This window comes from Glandiceps talaboti, chromosome 3 (genome assembly GCF_964340395.1).
Source record: "Glandiceps talaboti chromosome 3, keGlaTala1.1, whole genome shotgun sequence".
Lineage (NCBI taxonomy): Eukaryota > Metazoa > Hemichordata > Enteropneusta > Spengelidae > Glandiceps > Glandiceps talaboti.
Genome location: NC_135551.1, coordinates 9,283,326 through 9,305,884, shown reverse-complemented (window position 1 = coordinate 9,305,884; position 22,559 = coordinate 9,283,326). Strand labels below are relative to the sequence as shown.

The 22,559-nt window shown below is 35.9% G+C and overlaps 1 protein-coding gene across 1 annotated transcript; it reads right to left on the bottom strand.

The window, feature by feature from the left end:
- Positions 1-1,237: 1,237 nt before the first annotated feature.
- Positions 1,238-21,917, bottom strand: LOC144453944 (E3 ubiquitin-protein ligase HACE1-like). The gene is made up of 26 exons (XM_078145314.1): positions 21,844-21,917; positions 20,534-20,588; positions 19,255-19,344; positions 18,433-18,537; positions 17,694-17,769; positions 17,001-17,078; positions 16,549-16,602; positions 15,793-15,875; positions 14,887-14,983; positions 14,401-14,502; positions 13,957-14,063; positions 13,424-13,589; positions 11,969-12,747; positions 10,759-10,827; positions 9,866-9,953; positions 7,768-7,882; positions 7,169-7,266; positions 6,769-6,856; positions 6,263-6,412; positions 5,517-5,578; positions 5,070-5,204; positions 3,744-3,875; positions 3,242-3,340; positions 2,431-2,501; positions 2,086-2,199; positions 1,238-1,340 (listed from the first exon to the last, which is right to left on the bottom strand). Exons 1-26 carry the CDS (start codon positions 21,905-21,907, stop codon positions 1,238-1,240), a joined length of 3,180 nt encoding a protein of 1,059 aa, XP_078001440.1. The 5' UTR covers positions 21,908-21,917.
- Positions 21,918-22,559: the final 642 nt, after the last annotated feature.

Genomic DNA, 22,559 nt, shown 5'->3' with positions numbered 1-22,559 from the left:
GTGATTTTTTCTTAACACTTTTGGGAATCGAAGTCTGAAATGGAGCACAACTTTTGCAGTTGTTTTGTCTGAAATGTTGTTCCGGCCTTGAATGGCAATCATACCAAGATTCAAAATGTTTGAGCCCATTGAATTATAACTAATTATTTCATCTCTTCAGTTATTAATGATACACTGATATATAAAATTACACATTATATTAAAAAAATATTACTTTTGCATGATACATTTCTTCCCTTCAATATGGAAGGTACAATCAACTACTACACTGCCAACTACTACATGTAAGTTTTGATTTTGAAATTAATGCTAATATCTTGGCATACAAACTGCTAGCTAAAATATAAATATGACTACACAGTTTGTACAAAGGGAATATTAATAATACTATTAACTGGAATATGGGTGTATTATATCTATAAAGTATGGTTTCTCCAAATGGTACGATCATCATCATCATCGTTGATTAGAGTTGCCTGTAAGCAGAACATCGTGTTTTCAGTTGTGGACAATTAAAACTGGCTCACTGATACACATGGCCATAGCACACATGCCACGCACTGATACACATGGCAATAGCACACATGCCACACACTGATACACATGGCCATAGCACACATGCCACACACTGACACACATAGCCATAGCACACATGCCATACACTGATGCACATGGCCATAGCACACATGCCACACATGGCCACAGCACACATGCCACACACTGATACACATGGCCATAGCACACATGCCACACACTGACACACATGGCCACAGCACACAAGCCACACACTGATACACATGGCCATCGTGCACATGCCACACATTGATACGCATGGCCATAGCACACATGCCACACAGCAGGATACAACTTACACAAATACATTTTATAGACACACTGAATACAAACTTACAGATTGCAACTTGCTGTGTGCTGTGGTTATGTGTACAAGTAAGAACATTTTAATATGTGACAAGGAGATTTCCTGGCTCCTTCAAAGTCAGTGTTAATTCTGAACTACTGCTAGAACAACATTGTGATCACAGGTACTACTCTAAACGACAATGATAATGGTTGTACTTTTAATACTCTTCTTCTCTAAGGGGCATTTGTTTGTACACAACTAAGTACAAGTTCGGAGAAAGAGGACATTAAGGACTCTTTCTTTTACAGTGCTATCATGAGACAATCATCCTTCTTTGGAACAATGAATGTATACATGATTGTGATTATAAAATACTTATGCCAATGCGTATCCCTGACTTCCACATTGTAATGCTACTAGTAATCTGTCCTTTAATTCTTCCTTGGTCAGATATTCAGGCAACTTCAGTAAATTTATACTGTAAATGAATGGAAATGTTTAATTTAGCATTCTATGACCATTACTTTAGTCTAAACTTCTCCTGTAGTAGTGTCACGTCAGGTGTAGATTTTGACTGATTTGTCTTTCATCATGTCTAGCATTTCCCTAATGAATAAGTGGTTTGACTTTGTATATTTAAACCTAAAATTAGCTATATATATTCATGATATGGCAATCATGTTTACATGGTACTGCTCTAATCTCCTCCTTGGTTCTAATCACATGGAGATGCTACTGAAATCACCTCACAGCAGGCATGTTAAAAACCCAATAAGAATCTGTGACAGCCCTCTGGCCAAAGCATCATTACAGTGAAAAACTACTTGGGAAATGCTAGGTGTTACAGGATACGATAATCAAAATTGTCACACGACTTGACTCTAGGTTACTCCTGTAGTGTAACTGGGTCAGTCAGTATTATTTATCAAGTTTTTGTCTGTGAGTGGACATTGCTATGTATGAGATGTGTAATGAACTCGAAAGTTTATTTGAGATCCACATTTTAAACACCAATTCAGAGTACATTTAGTGTTAGTAGCAATGTCTTTGAATGTGGCTTGAAGATTCAATCCAAACTTCTCACATTAATACTATGATCTTATCACATGTACAAATGTACTCACACAAAGAGACTGATAAACACACATTTTGCCACATCTACAATAGAAATGTTGGGTAAAAAAGTATGAATAAAGTGAATAGAATTTAATGTAAAGACTTACCAGGTACTAGCAGTGGGTAATAAATTTGGCACATATCGTACTGGTGAGATATTGAACCTCTGGATTCCACTACCACCTGACAAGTGAGCAAACCCACCATGTGGTACTCTGGAACTAAAGTAAGTAACATGAATGAGTATTGGAAACCAACCTTCCAAAAGTAATAAAAGCATTCTTTTCCTACATGTACTTAAAAATTAAAAATTTACAAAGTCATATATTAGTGGACATAATCAGTTCAAAAGTTAGTTGACTTAAGCCATGGTGTAATAATTGATTAGCTAACAAGATATCAATCAACTGGTGTATTAAAATGAATTCAAGTAAACTGACTTGCAGGCCTACCTTCCAGTTACAAACTGTAACAAAAGTACTTTTTCTTCTTGTGAAAACTCTTTGGCAATCTCCCAAAACCACTAGAAAATATAAGAAATAAGGATACATTACTTAGTTACAGTAAATTGTTTTGTTCAAACTTATTCAATCTATGCATGCTGATGATTTAGGAATAAAGGGACTATATTATGGACATAGATTATCACAGTCATACAAGATGAGTGTTGGGAATTATAACCTGCATATTTACATTACTTCTAAGAAAGGAAAACGTGTGCACTTTACGGTATCAGTGTTTTTGTTAAGCATTCACATTACAACCTCTATACTACCAGGTCCTCAATTACACAGCTGGGTTGAGGATGAGGCACAATCGTGGTTCAAATCTTGCCCAAGGACTTTAGCCATTCAGAAACAAATTGCAGCGATGGGGCTCAGACCTGCAATCTGCAGATTCAAAGCTGGCCACTCTAACCATTCACCCATCGTGACCCCCACCGACCTTTATGCCTATGTGTGTATAAAGGCTGTAATGGATTGTATGCTTCCTAGGGAGTTGAGTAATTAGACGGCTGTTGTACCGCTATAGATCCATGCCACGTTTTGAACACAAAGTGGGAAAGCGTTATATAAAAACCAACATCATTATTATTATTACAATAGCAGTAGCTGTATATCGTCATACCTTTCTATTTGCTTGTATTGCAGGTGATAATGCACCCTTTGGCATTCCTATACTAAGAAGAGAGGTCAGTTTTTCTCTATGTTCATGAATATGAATTTCAAAAATATACAAATAATGACAAAACTTCTATCTTACCTGCACTACACAATTGTCTCTTGTTAATCCACTATTGTATTCTGTATTGGTCATCCAGTCATTCACATCAATCTCTGGTAACCCTGACAACATTAACTCCTGTAATAACGTAAACAGCATAGAAACAGAATTATCAGCATGTCTACAATATATACACTGCAAGATCGTAGAAGTCATCATAAACGCCACCCTACTGTGTGTATAATTCAACCTGCAACCATTCAATAGTTTATATCGACATGTCACAACAATAATTTTGACTTTTGTCTGTCTTTAATAGTTAGCTGAAAACTCAGCATCCGTTATCATAATATGATTTAGCAGGTAGAATGATACAGACTATTACAAAATGAAACACATGGACTAACCCAGAATCACAGTTACGGACTGTGTCCCTTTAATGTATATTTTTTATGTATAGTTAGTTATTTGTATTTTTAAGTCTGAATTCCTTAACGTCATCATTCAATAAACAAGAGTTACACTACTAAAATGTCCTCACCAGCTCATATTCATCAAACAGTTGTACGAGTGCAGGTGGTATAAAATCATGAAATCCTTTCAGGAAACTGTCAATTTGTGGCTGAATAGCACGAGTCATTCTTAATTCTGTCACTAGTTGCACATATTCAGCCTGCAGACAAAAAAAAATTACAGTTACCCATGAGTCTTTGTTGTACATGTATAACCAACAAACAAACCAGCCAGCCCACAAACCAACCACCCAACCCACAAACCAATCAACTTACTTTTAAAGTGGCAAAATGCAGACCATTGTTTTGTTCAGTGGTACTGAATGGTTAGATTACACCATAATAAGCAGTTGTTAAACTAATAGGTCTTTGGTGCCACTTTGAAACAATTCAGACTAGAATCCCAATGAATATCAATTGGCACTGAGAACGTTTTTAAGTTGTGGGCCACACAAGCCAGAAAAAAGACCTCAATAGGTGATGTAGATTTAATTGTCATTTGTGAAACCCATAAAATCACCTAGTTTTTACACGGTGACGGATCAACTCGTCCCAATTTCAACTCGTCCCATTTCAACTCGTCCCACTCAACTCGTCCAATTTTCAACTCGCCCCAATTTCAACTCGCCCCATTTTCAACTCGCCCCAACTCTTGCAATATAATTTACCTGTGCATATATGAAATCGAAGCTAGTAGTACTCAGTTTGGAGGGTCTGTGGTATCTCGTATTCCACTAATGAAGTACCACTTGCGCTGTAAACACATACTAATCTAACTAGGGAGAGGAGACACGTCTCCAAAACCCGTACGCGCGGAAGTCGTAAGCGTGTCAGTCACTAATATTCTCCCTGGTTATTATCATTATTATTTCTTATTTGGGTTGTACACATTAAGTCCTAATGTGAAAAGTGATATTCCATGACTGAGGAAATTTAAAGTTGTTGTGCTAGTATAAGTTCTAGATCTACCAAACACTTAGCCAAAACCCACACCACTTTCTGCTACGAAATGTTACATTTGCTACGCTTCGACTGGCTACGTAGGTAAAATCATGTAAATTTTTCAGTCTCCGTACTTCGAGTCCATGTATCGTTTAGATTTATAAACGTTTCCTAGTGTTGTTGGGGCGAGTTGAAAATGGGACGAGTTAAAAATGGGGCGAGTTGAAAATGGGGCGAGTTGAAATTGGGGCGAGTTGAAATGGGACGAGTTGAAAATGGGACGAAGTGAATCGCAATCGTTTTTACACATCCCTTGTTGTCATTGGTAACAACAACACCAAAACCTCCTGATTGTCATTGTGGACTCATTTGTTATTGAATGAACAATGAAACCACCTGGTTTTTACACCCACCTTGTTGTCATTGGTAACAGCAATATCAGAACCACCTGGTTTCAGTTCAACTTCTTGCATTGCACCAAATACATCCGTTTCCACCGAGAAGGTTAATTCTAAACCAGTATCACTAATATCATGGTCTAAAATCCACTGTACATGAGAATACAACAATAGTATAATATTACATGAGGAATATTCAGGCCAAGTTTCATGCTTGCATCACAATTTGAACGATTCCACCAAAAATCCGCTGTTATCTGCTCCACTATAAGTCCTCACATTTGGGAGCCCATGTAAGGGGATTGCAGTACACTCTGTACAGCTTTGGTGGGGAATAATTGCCAGTAAAATATTTAGGGAAACAAAGTATATGGTATTTACCTACTTACTGACCTTTACATGTAATAAACAGTTTTAAAAAGTTACTTACATTTTGTTTCTTCTAAATTTGATGATACTTACCTGTAAATTTTTGGCATACTCAGGATCAATTGATGCCACATCATGGTAGTTCACTGGAACACCTAATACATGAAATACATGTAAATGTCATTATTAATAACTTTTAAAAATACACCTAATTGAAAAGGCCTCCTACATGTATGGTTTGAAAAATCAAAGATTCAAACCATTTTTTTACTCATTGACTAACTGTACAATATATATGATCAATATGAGAATATAAATCTACATATCAACCAATTTTCATTTCTTGATTTGTTGATAAACATCACCACTGACAGACAGTCACAAGGCTACTTGTGAACAATTCATTTTACACTCATCAGAGTTAATACCGGTAATATGTGGTGGAAACAGAAAATATGAAACAAATAGGTGACTTGTCTTTGGCTGCAGATGCTGATCCATTCTAGAGACTCAATATAGTAGTGCTTAGCAGAATAAGACAATAGACAGATTCTTGTGGCCTTTCTAATGTGGTGAATTGGCAAATGAAACAGTATATTTACACTTGATATGGATGCTATAAACAATTGTGGTACATACAGAAAACGCTTTACTTTGATGTTATGGGTTGTATTAGCAAATGAAAAAGTATCATTTTACACTTAATATGAATGCTATAAACAATTGTGGTACATACAGAAAACCTTTCACTTTGTTGTTATGGGTTGTATGAACAATTGATGTCATACTCGAACACAAACATCTTACCCATTCATAGAGTCAAACTACACTAGCCTTACCTAGGATATGTTTATAAAAGGATCGTGTAAAGTAAACTGATAGTAAATGCCTGTGATAAAGTGCCATTCCCATCAGCTGACCAGCAAACCTAAAATAGTTGAGATGGTCTGGATTGATAGAGGAATTACTGTTTGGCTGAAAAGTAGTGCCTGCCAAAACAAAGAAAAGAGATAAACATATTACTAAATTTTACATCTGTGTGTTTTTATACATTTGTGATGCTCTACCTGTCTGAGCACCCCCGACCCCCACCCCAACCACAACTCCTAATCCCTGCTGATGTTGTATAATGCCAAAATTAATATAATAGAAAATTAATTTGTGTAAAAGAGGTTATTTTCAATACATAAATGTCTGGTAAATAAACATTTTTTCGAAAAGGGACCAGGCTAGTGTTCAATAATCAGTCTATATAGCACTCCTAGCGGCCAGACTATACTTAGTCTATCTTTTGTTTTTTCTACTAACTGGCATATATACACCCTAAGTTGAGACATAAGCTTACCATCTGCTGACTGAGTAAATAGAGCATAATCAGGATTAAGGATCTCCTTGGATAAAATATCAAACCATTCTTTGACCACACCTTGACCCTGGAAAGAAATCCACGATCCATAAAGTCAGTCTATACTTCTGATCTACTGTTCTTATTATGTAAGCTTTTCACTTGTGAAATTTCCCCCTGGACCAGTGTTTTACCAGCTTACTACATTTCAATGCAAATCACTTACTAAAGGTCCATGGAGAACTACATTGTGTTAATTTGCTCATTCATGGGGGAGCCACTTATACTTTCATTTGGAATTAATATTATTATTATTGTAATTGGTTTTAAATTTCAAAAAAAGCTGTTAAAGTCTACCTGGCAACTTGGTAATGTGCAAGCTAATTTATCAAAAACTTACCATGCCCTCTTCTCCAGAAAATCTTACAGCTATTCCCTGTTTAAGTTTGTTAGCACTAATTTTACGAACAACTTCACAGCTGCTGTTAAAAACAGATTCTGTGGAAAAAAAAATATGTGTGAGTTGTGAAACTGTATTTAGATGTCCCTCTTGAAAATTTTGAATAAAAATGACTTTCACAAAGAAAGGGTAAAGTAAATAAATTCTTTACATTTTTCCTTAAGCCGTGGCAACTAATAGTGACATAGGGGGTCTTGTCACTATGAGTTTATACATCACTGGAAGGGGAGAAAGAAGGAGAGACAGACAAGAAAAGGTAGGGTGACAACATCACAAGATGGATAGCTTTTGGTTTTGCAAAATCACAAAGAGCAGTGGAGACTAATACAGAATGCGACAACAACTGGTTGCAAAGTCACTACTGACACCCAAATGACCTCTCGAGTTAAGAGAAATAAACCGTGGTTGAGGAAGGGGACTGCATGTCTGTTTATGGAAGCAATGCCTATGTTTGTCTGTGTATTTAACAAGACAAAGTAATGGAAGGGAAGTTTGACATAGGGGAAGTGGTCAGTATTCAGATATTACATCTTACTTACGTCTGTGTATCAACAAAACATCATCATCGATAGGTGGTCTGTGTACATGTATAGAAGTCTCATCTTCCAGTGGATGTAAATTATCATAAAACCATTCCCTTCTCAGTTGAAATGGCTGTATGACAAGAATGGTATAGGTAATCATTAACTTTTGAGATAATAAGACATAGTCAATTTTCCAGTTCCAAGATGCATTACACGAGATGACATCGTTTATGTTGTTACATTTAGTATTGCTTCGTCTATAGCGTAGAATGCCTGCCAATATTCCAAAATGCAATACTGCAATGACTACATGCGATATGACTACATGCGATATGACTACATGCAATGTGACTACATGAGATGACTACATGTGATATGACTACATGAGATGACTACATGCGATATGACTACATAAGATGACTACATGCAATACTGCGATGCGAGATGACATAATATGCGGCGATTTTGTAATGACGTTATGCAATTCGTAGATTATTCAATATGCATAACGCGAGTATTAATATGAAACAGGCTAGGGAGTACTGTCTAACAAGAAGAAACAGGTCAAGAATGAACTGGTCAATACACGTGGCCTCCGTTGTCTCGTGCTGAATTGTTTTCGTCTAGCGTCTGCCCATGGCTTCCACGTCGACCACAGCCTCCATAATCCGTAATTTACAGTCGAGTGTTCATTCCTTACTGGTAGACCTGTGATCACTAAATGATAGAAACTTTGATGGCTTCCAACGGAAGTGTGTAACCCTTCTGGTATGGGGGCCCGTTCTGGTCACAATTATCATGATTATGTAGAAATAATGAAACTACTGTTGTAATTAATATTATGTATTCCTTGAATTATCTAAATGTGTTTTGATTAATTGTATGCACTGTTATGTAGTCTACAATTGATTTTATGTATTTTATGTATTCCTTCTGACAAATTCATACTGAGGAGACTAGAACAATTTAGATTAAGTTCTTTTATAAACTATCCAATAGTATGAAGATTACCATTACAAAACCTTCAAGTTCACTTTTGCCCCAAAGTGCAAGATAAGTGAAGCACTGATTGTGAAACAGCCAAACACTTACATGGCATGTCGGTGGGTTGTCATTCACATGTAGTCATATTGCATGTAGTCATCTCATGTATTCATTGCATATGTAGTCATCGCATGTAGTCATCGCTGTATTGCATGTAGTCATCGCATTATCACATGTAGTCATTGCAGTATTGCATATAGTCATTGCAGTATTGCATTTTGAATATTGGCAGGCATTCTACGCCATCCTTCGTCTTTATTACATTTGAAATAACATTTTCATCAGGAAATGATGGAAGCCATGTTGACATCTTTGGTTATGAGTGATTTTATAGAACAAAGACTAAACGCCATCAATGACAGGCATTAATTTTAAGGGTGAATCTGGGGTACGGTCAGGTGACAACCATTCCCCTGAGTAGCACGTGCAAACCCCTCAGCGCGTACTCAATATATGGCATTCTATGGAGAGACATGCAATTCATCTTGGAACTGGCAACAGGTCTGTTGAAATGGAATTAGTGTATGGTATCATTATTATATTAATTGTTATACATGTATTTGTAAATGTAAATGTGTATACATGTAATATTGGTATTTGCACTGCAGTGCAATACCAAAAGCATTTACTGAATACAAATGTACATGTATGCAAATGAGCACACAACCATATCTTGCACTTGTGAACAGTTAATTTATTAAAAATGTTATCATTTGAAATTAATGTGAAAATAATCAAACTGCATGACATGCAAGTGCCAGAATGTGTACTCAGAGCATTTGCAATCATGCCTGCGGTGTTCTCTGCTGCAATATTTCAAGTGAAATGAAAGTACACCGACACAGTACACTGAACGCACTACGGCAAGTATCCTGACTAAACAACTAAGATATTAATATGCTGTGAGTTATGATACAGTATCTGGTATGATTTTTTCACAATTAGACAAGTGTTCAGAATGAGTTTCTGCATATTTTGAACTGAGATGTGAGAGAGTTTATAACCTTATAAAAATCTACATATGACTGAATGAAATGTATGTCTCAATAGCTAAGAGAGTTAGACTCACCTGAGATTTAATGATATGCATGAATCGTGACATCAACTCTGGACACTCCAGTAAGAAATCAAAATAATCAAATATAATGGTGGGATTTCTGTCAACAGAAATATACAAAACATACATTACATTATTAATACCAGTAATCGAAACACACAAATTATACTAATCTATCAATCTGACTGGGCAGAAATAACTCTAGATACTGATCTCTACTACACTACCTGGGTCAGAAGTAATGTATTGAATATTTATAATGTTTGTTGAAAGTGTCATAAAGTCAAAATTCATGAACATATTGTACATGTATGCAGAAGATTAGGTACAATGTATATATTTCAGGTTGTATTGTACCTTACCATCTGAAGCATCACATGTCTGTCTGCCTGTCTGTGTCTGTCTCCCTCCTTCCCCTACCTCCCTCCCTGTCACGATGAGTCACCTTGAACATCCTTAAGTCATGCAAATTTAGTACATTATGCGGATTATATTCATTGTTTATACATTCACTTACTAAATAACTCTAAATTCATTGTGATTCATCAACGAAGAGACTTCGATATTGTTTGGAATATTGTTATCAATTATTATCAAAAGGATCACCAATATCGCGACTTTATTTGGAAGTAAATTATTATTAGAGAATCAAAGAAAGAATGAACTCATATAAACTGTACACTACGTTTGTGTGCATTTCATTTAGTTTGCCATGTGATTTCAAGTGAAGTCAGATCCGACTACACACAATGATTAAGTGCCGAGATTAAAAGGAGATCTCAGTATCAATAGATGAATGTGACTGATCGACTGGATGTGAGCGACCACAATCACTCCCCCCTCACTCCCCCCCCCTCTCTCTCTCTCTCTCTCTCTCTCAAATTATAATGAAATCTACACCTTACCTTGTAACCAAGAATTTTAAGACAGCATCATGTCTACAAACAAACTCTATAAACCGTGGTGATGTCATTCTGAAAGTGGCAAAAATAAGTACATTTAAAAATAAAGAAGAAAATCTCTCAAGCTTGAAATTTATGTCAACATGATTGAATAACAATTCTTATTTTGACTATGCTATTCCATCATGTCCATGTACAAGATTTGTTTTAGATGGCTGGCACATCAGTAACCAGAGACAGTTTATAATTTTTAGTCATGTATCAATTTCCTATACAATGATGTGATAACTTATTTATTAACATACATTAACAGTAGTTAATGGTAAACATCTTCAAAGTGCCTTCCACAAATAATGTTTTGATACAATTATTAACCCTGGCATTACCTACACCAACACAATGGCCCTACATGTAGTAGTATATCACTTTTTAAACTCCCTTGGGAGTATACAATCTATTGCAGTATGTCATTGTGTTAATTTCATTTGTTGTTTTTCATTTACAGTTGTACAAAGTCTTGGAATATTTGAGTCAAGATAGTGAAGGTCAACATAATAGAATTATGATCAGCTTAGGGGAGCTGGACACCTCAGCTGGACACAAGTTTACTCAGGTTTGTTCAGTCACTACATTTTCATATTGTGACAATGTAGAGTAGTAAGATTAACTACATGTACTTGCAATATGGTCTTCACTCTGTAAGCACACAGGACTGATTTTTTCACTAAGTAGCCTCTGACCTACCAGAGATTCATGATGAGTACTTGTCATCACATTTCACTTGTACATATATTGCTGTATCCAAATGACTTAAATTTCTCTTATTATAAGGCTTAAAAAAAAATTGTGTGGTTCCATTTACATTCAATTTTAAATAGGTAGATTTTTTATTTAAATTATTATATTTTTTTTTCATGTGTGAGCATCTAGTTCAGGTTTTCCATTGTTTTCCAAATGGTCTCTGTGCTGTTTATTTCTTCCTATCAGATGTACAGCCATTACAGATTGGAAGAATAGTTTTATATTATCTTTTTAAGTTGATGTCAGTTTCCCACTATTTCTTGCGAGACTTCAAGATATTTGCGATTTTATTATTTTTCTCAAATACATAAAAAACAGTTTAGGGTCGGCGTGAAAAACTAGGTGGAGGTCGGGTAACCGGAACCAAACAACTTTTTTTATTTGGCCTAAGTCATCTTGTTTGTACACTAACCTTTCTTTGGACTGGCATGAGCAGCACATATAGAAAGCTTGCGTTACAGCGCACAGTCTGTCAGCTGTGGCACACACCATGTCATGTGCACTGTGCATGTTATCGTTCTGTTTATCACTCTCGGTCAGTAAATTATTTCTCCTTTCATGAACAGCTGATGATGGACCATGTACAGCACTCTCATCACCTTCAGTCAGCGTTTCAAGTCCTGATGTTGACATCAGACCAGATATGAACGATGATGGATGTTCTGAAGCCTGCGATCGGATACTGTCACTCATGTTTCTTAATATAGCGTGTGGCACAATAATACCTTGTGAACTAAGTGCTTGCGTCATCATTACTTCACCACTGTGTGGCTTTAACTGGTTTCTAGGACACGGAACTTCTTGACGTGTTGCCTTGGTAACTGTTGCCACGTCAGTAGCTTCATCAGACACTGATGTTTCGGAACTCTTATCAACTACACTTGGATACATTTTCTGATCATCTTCGGGACTGTGTGACATCAAAAAGGACACTATATCATCATCACTAGGGGAAACCCCTGCAGATATTGTTTGTTCACTTTTACTGCTTTCATTACTCAAGTGTCTTCGGAGTGTTCTTACCCTGTGTTCTTTATCTGTAGCTAGTTTATCTAATGCAGCTTCCAAGGCACCATCGACCACAGACTTGGCAACTTCAGATGCTTGGGCCTTAGCCTGTTCTGCTCTTTTCAACTCAGAGCCAATCAGATACAGCCATTCCTCCAGCGAATTCCACAGTAACTCAAGAGGCTAAACAGGAGAGAAAAGATGTCGTAACTTGTACATGTTCTACAGCTGTGATTTTGTGGTGTTGTTACATTAAATTATGTCGCTCTGTATCTGTGTTACGCCAGCGAGAACAGATTAATCCTGTTTCTTCCAATGTGTAGATTTCTGTGTACAAACATATACCCCCTTGGTATAAAGAGGATTAAAAACTTGTCTCACCACTGTTTATGTCAGTATGTTACATTATACAATAAAATTTTGTACATTTATGTATTCTTCCATCAGACAATGCACTAGATTTCTGTTGCCCACCTTTCACCTATTTTTTAAAAGCGCTCTCATACGAGGGCGCCCTAGACAAGGAATATTGGGAGCTAATTCACTTGGCAGTGCATGAAGCAATCTGTGTCAACAAAACAAGAATGTTTCTGACAATTCTTTGATCTGAAACAAAGTTCAATATTTTGATTGGTTGAGAATGCCATTGCTTCTGCCATAAGACATTGATGGTTTGGTTCCACGTTATTCAACTATCATGGCTATGGGTTTTCGTCATAAAGCTGCTTGCGAACAGCACTCCAAGAGGCCAAACTATGTAATCTTTTGTTTTTCTGATAACTGGCATTTTCATATGACATTTTCAGACACTACTTTACAGAAATCAATATATACAATACATATCACTGTTTTTCATTACCTTGAATGGTGATGCTGAGTTGTGTGGTTTTGGGGCCTTGTAGGGAGCCACGGACTTGTGAGATGCCAAGGCCTTGTGAGGTAATGGCACCATTTTGTACAGTCTACATAGCATCCGTACACATCTTAGAAAACTATTCACCTGCGTGTTGAAATTGCTAGACACACTACAATGGAAATAGGACAGAGAAAAACATCTGTAAATGCAAATGTAAATGCAATTCTATCAGTTACTACATAAAACTTTACTTAAATTGAAGGCACCATATTCCTACATAGACTTGCATGGGGATCCACAATCTTCTTTGATTGAATTTTGTGTATGCAAAGCCCTCTATATTGCCATTGCATATACAACAATGGAAGTTTTGAATCCCCACGTTTCTTCATCTAGTATAATTGTATATTCAATATTTGTGATAAAATGATCTCATCTTGGTGTTCAGTGAAAGAAACAGTGAAGACCATATCGCATTTAGTTAATCTTACTAAAGTGTGGCACAATATGAAAATATTGAGACTGAATAAACAAACCTGAGTAACTTGTGTCCAGCTGAGGTGGCCAGCTCCCCTAAGCTGATCATAATTCTATTATGTTGACCTTCACTTGCCTGACTCAAATATTCCAAAACCTTGTACAACTATAAGTGAAAAAACAACAAATAAAATTAACACAATGGGATACAGCATAATTAACTAAATATAATCAATTTCATTTTGTTACTATGACGTAAATTACATGTAGTTGCCATTGCTAAGGCCATTGTCATAGTAGCCTTTATAATCAATTTGTCTCCAAACTATAATAATTGTACGAAGCCTGGCTCAGTATGGTAATCGGAAGCATTTACAACAAACACAGATTTACAAAGTAGTCTAAAAGATCAACAAATCCTTAGAACTATCATAATTGTAATGATACTAAAAACTAAATATTTGAAAGTAAATTGTATAATTGATTGATTTAAACATACTCACTGTACTTTCTCTAAGTTTTTCATTTATAGCCATCTGAATGACTGCATCAAATAACCTAGGAATATATTGAAGTAGTATTTCACAAGTTTCACTGTAACCACCCTGTATGGAAATAGAACCAGAGAAACTAAGTTTGTCATGAGTTGAGAAATTATTTTGCACATTAACATACACTGCATGAAGTGTGTGTCTGTCTACACAGATGGTACATTCTTAATTACTTGCTAACTTATGATATAGTAACATACCACTGTATTTCCACAGTAAAGCTGTCATTGAAAGAAGATTTATCACTCTCTGAAGAGTATCAAAGTCAGAATTACTACTGTTTGCCATCGCTTACTATATAACATCTGTAACTGAGATGAAACGCTCCACTCTATGACATCATAATCCCCAAACGGGAAAACAATAGGTAGTAATACTAGTATAAGATACAAGAAGAGGAGATATTCTCATTGGAGTGTTTTTAATTTGTTATTTTACCTGTGTACATATATCCAGTGGTGTAAGTCCATTATTATCTGGTAAGTACTTGGCTCCCCTTGATAACAATATTTGTGCTGTATCTCGCTGTCCATGGCTGATAACAATCAAATTATTAACACATAACTTTAGAGATGGATGATCATTAAATCGCTTGATTGCAGACTCCAAGTTATTTATTATTTATGTTTATTACAATTATTTATATACCATCCAAGTTCCAACAGGCATTGCCCAATAACAGTGTGTTAGTACAGGAGGAAACTGGAGTACCCAGGGAAAAACCTGTGCCACTCGATTGAGTCTCTTCTTACTTAGAGTGTGAGAAATTTAATCAAACCAAGAATGGGTTTCAACCTTGACTACAATGGTAACAGGCACATGGTTTACCCACTCGACCACCGACAACATGCTAATTCTATTTTACAAAGAGTGCTGTTTCAGATAAACACACATAATGATAAAAGACTCCATGACATGAGTGCCAAGAGTACTGTATGGTACTCAGCACATTGAACTTGTACTTGCTTTGTTTTTCTACCGCTACATGTACCACTAGCATTGACATAGATATACCAGCACTCACAAATTGTACAGTTCTGTTATTTATTTATTTATTTATTTATTTATTTATTTAATATATCATTCAACAAGCTGGAGTACCTGAGAAAAACCTGAGTTCTTCGGTAGAGTCAAACTGACCAACACTCTTCTTACTAACTACTTACAACGTGGTAAATTTAATCAAACCCATTCTGGGTTTGAACCCTGACTGCAGTGATAAGAGGTAGGTGGTTTAACAACTCGACCACCGACAACCACAAAATACTATATTACATTATATTATAATATTGGTACCGGGTAATACGCATGTATGGTTCTACACTCAATGGTTTAGTTACTTACCTGCAAGCAAAGAACAATGGTGTAGCTCCTGATATATTGGGTCTGTTCACATCAGCTCCACTATCTAACAAACATACTACAGTCTGTGAAGAAATGAAATATATGAACTGAAATCAAACAGTGGTCTCAGGAGGTGATACAGAAATAAAATAATGGTGTGAAGAGATGAAATAATGTTATCTACATGTACTATCAAGAGTTTGAATGTGATCATTCATTTACTCCCACGTTATGCATGTTATGATAAATGTACCATATGCACACAGTACAGGCTAAATATGTTGGTAGCGTGGACCCTTGTCCTAGCCCAGAGACTTGCCTGTATCATGGAAATATACTTCCTTGCCTGTATTGACTTGACATACTGGCTTATCGGCATACTGTATTTAAGTTTTGGAGAACGGCATTTTCAAACGAAGTTGAGACTCTTGGCTACCTCAGTCCTGTATGTTGGGCAAAGCTTACAACCGTGGAGGGCGCACAACACTAAGGTACATGTGTGTAGGCAAGCTAGCTCTATGCACACCGCAGGCAATTTTATGTATTTGCACCAAGCACATATGGTTTATCCTACCCCATTACATGAGTACTCGTGGCATGCATCACCATCAATGTTATACTACATGTACATCACTCTACATTGTGTTATTAGTACATGCTGTACGTCAGCAGTTTTGACAACATCCACTTACAAACAAAAGATTAAAATATATATTCAGATTACGTCACTTAAAACCATGAAGTTCAACGACTTACACTTTTATGTCCATTCTGACAAGCCACATGGAGAGCTGTTTGACCTTGACCATCCTGTGAGAAAATGTTTACAATGTGATAATCATTAAATATATTATTATAACTAATTATGTATGTGTTTTTGAAATTCCGGCATCTTGTGCTATACAAACTAAATTCACAAAGACATATTGAATATAAATTCAATTTTGTTTTGATGTGATAAATTTGTCACTGTGATAATTTTGTTCACAGAAAGGTAAATAATTTTCTGGTAAAAGATGTATTCTTAAGAACTCACTCAAAATGTGTCATGGAAAACACAAAGGAACACATGAATGAAGATGGTTCCATGTGATGAATATCAACCCATCCAATCACATGCATTGTACACCATGACAACCATTCAACCAATAAGACCAATCATATGATAGTCATGTGATCCAAACAACCAATCAAAACATTTTACCCACCTCTACATCTACATCTGTGACATGTTGTAACAAGTCATGCAACAGTTCAGTTCTACCGTTCACAGCTAACCAATGAATCTGAAAAATAGAATTCATCAATTTACAAATATGGGCAAATTCCCATCCAATCTATGCTGTCGCAAACAGCTTGTTTCCCTGCAAATGTTGGTATCCTTCTACTAAAACTTCTTCCCTTGGAATGTGGTGATTTCCAAGAAAAAAATGGTCTCTATCTAAAAAAAATTATTTCTTATTAAACTCAGACAGCAACTGTTCACCTTTATACACTTTTCACTGTAACAACCCTCTCTGGCATTCATGTGAACAAACTGATTCAAATAAATTTATGATACATTTAATGTATGCATACATGTATAGAATGTATCTTAATTGTATTGAGCTACATGTATGTCTAGAAGTTCACATTTATGGACATTTTATAGTCTACAAAATAGTGAGATGTTTTGTTTTCTGCACAGAATATAGTACTTTGCTCTGATGTCACAAAATACATGTATTTTAAAGCAACACTGATCAGACATTTGCAACATAATTCCAATCTAATAATTATCCATGTTTAATCCTGTTTTTCACAACTTGTCCTTTTTTGTGTACAAACAATCCCCCCCCCTTCAGCTAGTAGAAAGAGGATCAATCACTCTTAATAATAGTTATAATTTAGTGAAAACTTACAGTTGTTAAACCTTCATTGTTTCTAATATTGACATCAGCTTTGTATTCAAGTAGTTTAGCAATACATTTCTTTTGTCTGTAATGACAAAAAAACATAAATTAGAAACATGTTACATAAGCTGTTATTGTAGAGCGGTATAAATAACACAATGTTAAACAAGATACTGAGGGGTCGTTACACAGTTTCACACAACAGTTGTAATCAGTGTGAAATACTATGAAACAACTCCTCAGTATCTTGCTTAATATTGTGTTACATTTGTATGTATGTATGTATGTATGTATGTATGTATGTATGTATGTATGTATGTATGTATGAATATAATACATGAACAAAAATCTTGTATTATTCACCATGATATCATTGATAGCATTTACGTCCTTTTTATTATTATAATAATAAACTCACACATTCACCATTATCTCATCCAATCTTATTCAATGGGTAAGCTACCTAGATCGTGAACAATTTGCCAGTCTTCTTTGATGAACAAATGAACAAATACATGGTCGGGAGGGTGGGGGGTGGGTGCTCAACCAGAACTATTCTAAAAATAGACATTGACTTTAACAAACACACTGGGCACTTGCCCGTGTGAGGGCGCTAACCCAAGGAATTACAGTATATATAATATATAATTACACACACACACACACACACACACACACACACACACACACACACACACACACACACACACACACACACACACGTTATGTGTTGAATAATTTGAATTACCCATTCCTTGCAGCTAGGTGTAGCGCAGTACATCCAGACATGTCTTGGTAGTTTACATCAGCACTCTTCTTCAACAAAATACTCATACATTCATAGGAACCACAGCTACACAGAATATATGAAAACGAGTTTACTATAATTATAGTTGATTTTTGTCAGTATGAATGATTTTTCTACTTTCATGAGATTCACAAATACATATCTAAGAAAACATGGTGAAATGGCATAGGAAACGTGGTAAAATAAAAATGTTCACAGTTCAAATACACATACTGAAAAGTCAACATTTTTAGGAATAACATTCTACTATGAGGTAATATCCTCAAACTTTTCAATTCCAGTACCTGTAATATTATCATCTTATCTTATGCTAGAGGGTCAAAATAGAACAACAAGGCCAATTTTATTCTCACATGCACTTACATGTAAGTAATACATGATGTGTAGCACATTGAGAGGAAGTTATGGTGTCAGCTAATATAAGAAATTGACGGATTAATGTTTTTGTGACACGCCTATGCTATTTCAGATAACAAGACTTAAGTGTGAGAATTTAAAAATTAAATTGAAATGAAATGTTGCATGACTAAAAAGTACAGAAGTTACAAATTTATCATGACTGCACTTATACAAATGAATGAATGAGTGAGTGAAATTGAAAATGTATCAAACTGTTATCAATAATTGAAGTTTAATGGGTCATGGATTATGAAAAATATTGGTAATTCATGTACATGATTGTGAAACAAGAACATACATTTTCACACCCCCATTGCAAAACAAAGTACAAATGTATTTTTTTCAATGTCACAGGGTACTCACTTGGCAGCAATGTGTAGTAAATTTCTCTGGGCTCTTCCAAATGGAAAATTAACATCAAAGGAGGAGTTGGCCAGGAGTTCAGAAACAGACCTGTGGAACAATGACAATATCAACTATAAATCACTACATCTATTATGAATTTATGGTAACATTAATATTCATAATTGTAAACCCTTCACTGTTTTATCACAGAATTTTTCAATATTTTATTACATAATCACTCCCAATAATATATAGAAAACTACATGTACACAACAATGTGTCTATATATACAAAACTACACAACAATGTGTCTACTGTACATGTACACATGTACAAATGTATACTGTACTTATCCCATTTGAATTATTTAATAGAATGTATTATGACAGTATTAAATAATTCTAGAAATATCTTGTACTAAAATCACCCCCAAATGAATACACTTCATCCATTAGGAATGTGAACCTAACTAATTTACAGTGCAAATGGGGTTACCTTTATGTTACAGTCATGGCAGATGATGTTTTTTTACATACCGATAGATACATTTCAACTCTAGACTAATGATAACAGAGACATCACACACACAATAGGATCATTTACCTAGTAATCACATTGAAAAGTGATAAACCTTTTATTCCTCAACAGTGCAGTGGAGACAGCTCAGCACTAAGATTACACATTGACTTGAGTATTTTAGGGGCTTCAATTGTTTACCTTCCTACTTGTAATGATAATTAACACCACTGTGACCAGTAAAGCAGAAAAATTGAATGGCCAACAAAAGACTGTACACATCATACTCATTTTATGTTCCAAATACAAACAATACCACACTCCTGCCAAAAAGCAAATACTGTATGCATACACACATGTCACCACAGGGAACCATGCATGCAGACTAAAATTCTTACTGTCATCAATTTGTATGTGTCAAAATCTGTTGGGTTCGGATGGTACATGGTATTGTTTATATTTGTAATCAGTGGTCTGTAGGAAGCCTGTTTCTTATCTATCTAAATTTTTCTTGGGGAATATAAAGTGTCTCTTTCGGTGACGCTTCAGAAGTTCAGTATTTCTGCTGTACTTGTCTACATCCCAACTGTTCTGAACACCTCTATAACATGAAGTATATTTTGCATTTGAAGATGCTCGAGTGTGTGTAAAAGATGGTAAATAATGCACTACAGCTTTAAGTTTGTATTATTCGCTTTATACATATAGTAATATGGTATCTTTGCTGGGATGTTGAGAAGACATTGAGGATTCTACGTTAACAATTTCTTGTAAGAATTACCTGTGTTGATTGGCAATGACCATCGGCATCAAGACAAAGGCAGCAGCCGTGTTATCTGTGGGTGATATGGAAACAATTTTTTTTTTAAAATATCTTCATGACTACTCGACATGCAAAACTTAGCGTATTCTGTACATGATTGTCAAATTGGCATAATCATATTGAACTTTCTTACACAACCATTCTGTGTGTACAGTAAGGGAAATAACAAATCTACTGCAAGCATGACTGGTCATAGACTTTAGGTTCTTAGTTACAGATGAAAATTCCTACTCGCAATCAAATATTCTTGGGGTGAATCCCAAACATTTGCTGTTGTCTCAATAACAACAGCCCATTAAAATACACCACTGATGATGCTGACGAGATGTACATTTATGTCAAGGATGTAAATTCAAGGACTAAAAAAATGCTTTCTGATGCTATTTTAACATGTCGAAGTAATAATTAATAATACAAAGTAAAATTTGAATCAATATACAAGGGAGCAGTGTGTGTGTGTGGGGGGGGGTAGAATTTTTTTAACTAAAAGAGTGCTATCTGGTGTTATTTTAACATGTCAAACTCAAAGTGATAACAAAACCTTTTCCTGATCATAATGAAAATTTGAATTCAGAAAATTAACATCAAGAGTACATTGTATATGATTGTTGCATGCCATACCATTTAAAATTGACGAGCAACTTTTAAAACTTTTGGTGCTGCCATCATAGGCTGAGGCGCCATGCAGAAACACATGTATTTGGAATTCGACATTTGTAGCTACTTCATACTTTCTGCACTTGCAGCACAACAATTTTTTTTTGGTCACATATCCTCGAAACAAATGTTTTGTTTTTTCCTGACTTGAGTTGGCCAGTATACCCCCCCCCCCGCCTACTATTGGCCAGCGACCTGCCCCCTCCCCCCTCCCAGCGAATGGTGCATGGTATACCCCTTATGTAATACCTCTTCGAATGTTGGTAGGGAGTTGTTACATAAGCCACAGACAAGGTGTCTGTGAATAAGCTGGCCAACGACAGGACCTGTCAGACTACCCGTTGCCCTTGTCTAGAGCATAGACAGTGGTCTGTGACTAGAGAAGAAATTCCGTCTACGTAGCTCTTATGTTTCTCCGTTATCTATATATCGTATCCACTCAAGACAACAGTCATTGGAGTCAGTCAGCGCCGAAAATGGGCTAGTGAGAATCGAGACCGGACTTTCTCCTTCTTCAAGAAAAGGGGCTAACGACAGCGACAAACACAGGCGGTTCACTGTTCTAACTTCTACATTAATATGTGCCCATCCCCTCCCAGAAATTGACTTACCTTCGGGCAATTCTACTGTTCTAGCACTTCTAAGAGAGCGTGCTAATCGTTGGATAGTCTCCATTTGTTATGCTCTGCTGTGGTGGGCTTTTAAACGGGAGGTAAACAACGAACCGAATCAACGCATCGAAGACGATCGCTCAGCTGTCAACAGCTAACAGAGAAGTCGGGCGTTGTATCTCCGAGTAGTAGTTATGTCGAAATAATCATAGCCACGGTCTGGTACATTAACAATGTAGATTATTATGTTAATGATATACCTATCAATTCCTACCCATCGCATCAATTGAGTCAAGAATATATGAAAGATTAGTAAGCGTCTATTCATAGGACGGCGCCATCTTATGTTTAATAGTTGTTCGCTATTTCCTCAAATGCCAGTCTGATATAGACATGATAGAGGGCACTGTTGTATACTGACATGTGGACAAAATGTTTGATTTTCTTTCAACCATAGTGACTTCTCAGAGCAACGATTTTAAATGATACAGTTCAAACATTTTTACAGTTTACCTGTTATAACTTATAAAAACAACGACCAGAAAGTAAACATGAAAAGTGGAACTTGAACAACATTGGCGGCGTTTGAAAGTTTACTTGTCTAACAACTTACCATTATTTTTATTTATTCAAAAACGAATTGATACTACAATACTGCAATAAATTCCCAATCGGAATAAGCTTAAATACATAATTTTATTTTTCCATTTGCAGCC

Coding starts and splice junctions, on each gene's coding strand:
- LOC144453944 (XM_078145314.1), bottom strand. CDS start 21,907: ATGGAGACTATCCAACGATTAGCACGCTCTCTTAGAAGTGCTAGAACA. Junction 3,341..3,743: donor TGTTTGATGAATATGAGCTG/GTGAGGACATTT, acceptor ACGTTATTACAG/GAGTTAATGTTGTCAGGGTT. Junction 2,200..2,430: donor TTACAGTTTGTAACTGGAAG/GTAGGCCTGCAA, acceptor TACTTACTTTAG/TTCCAGAGTACCACATGGTG.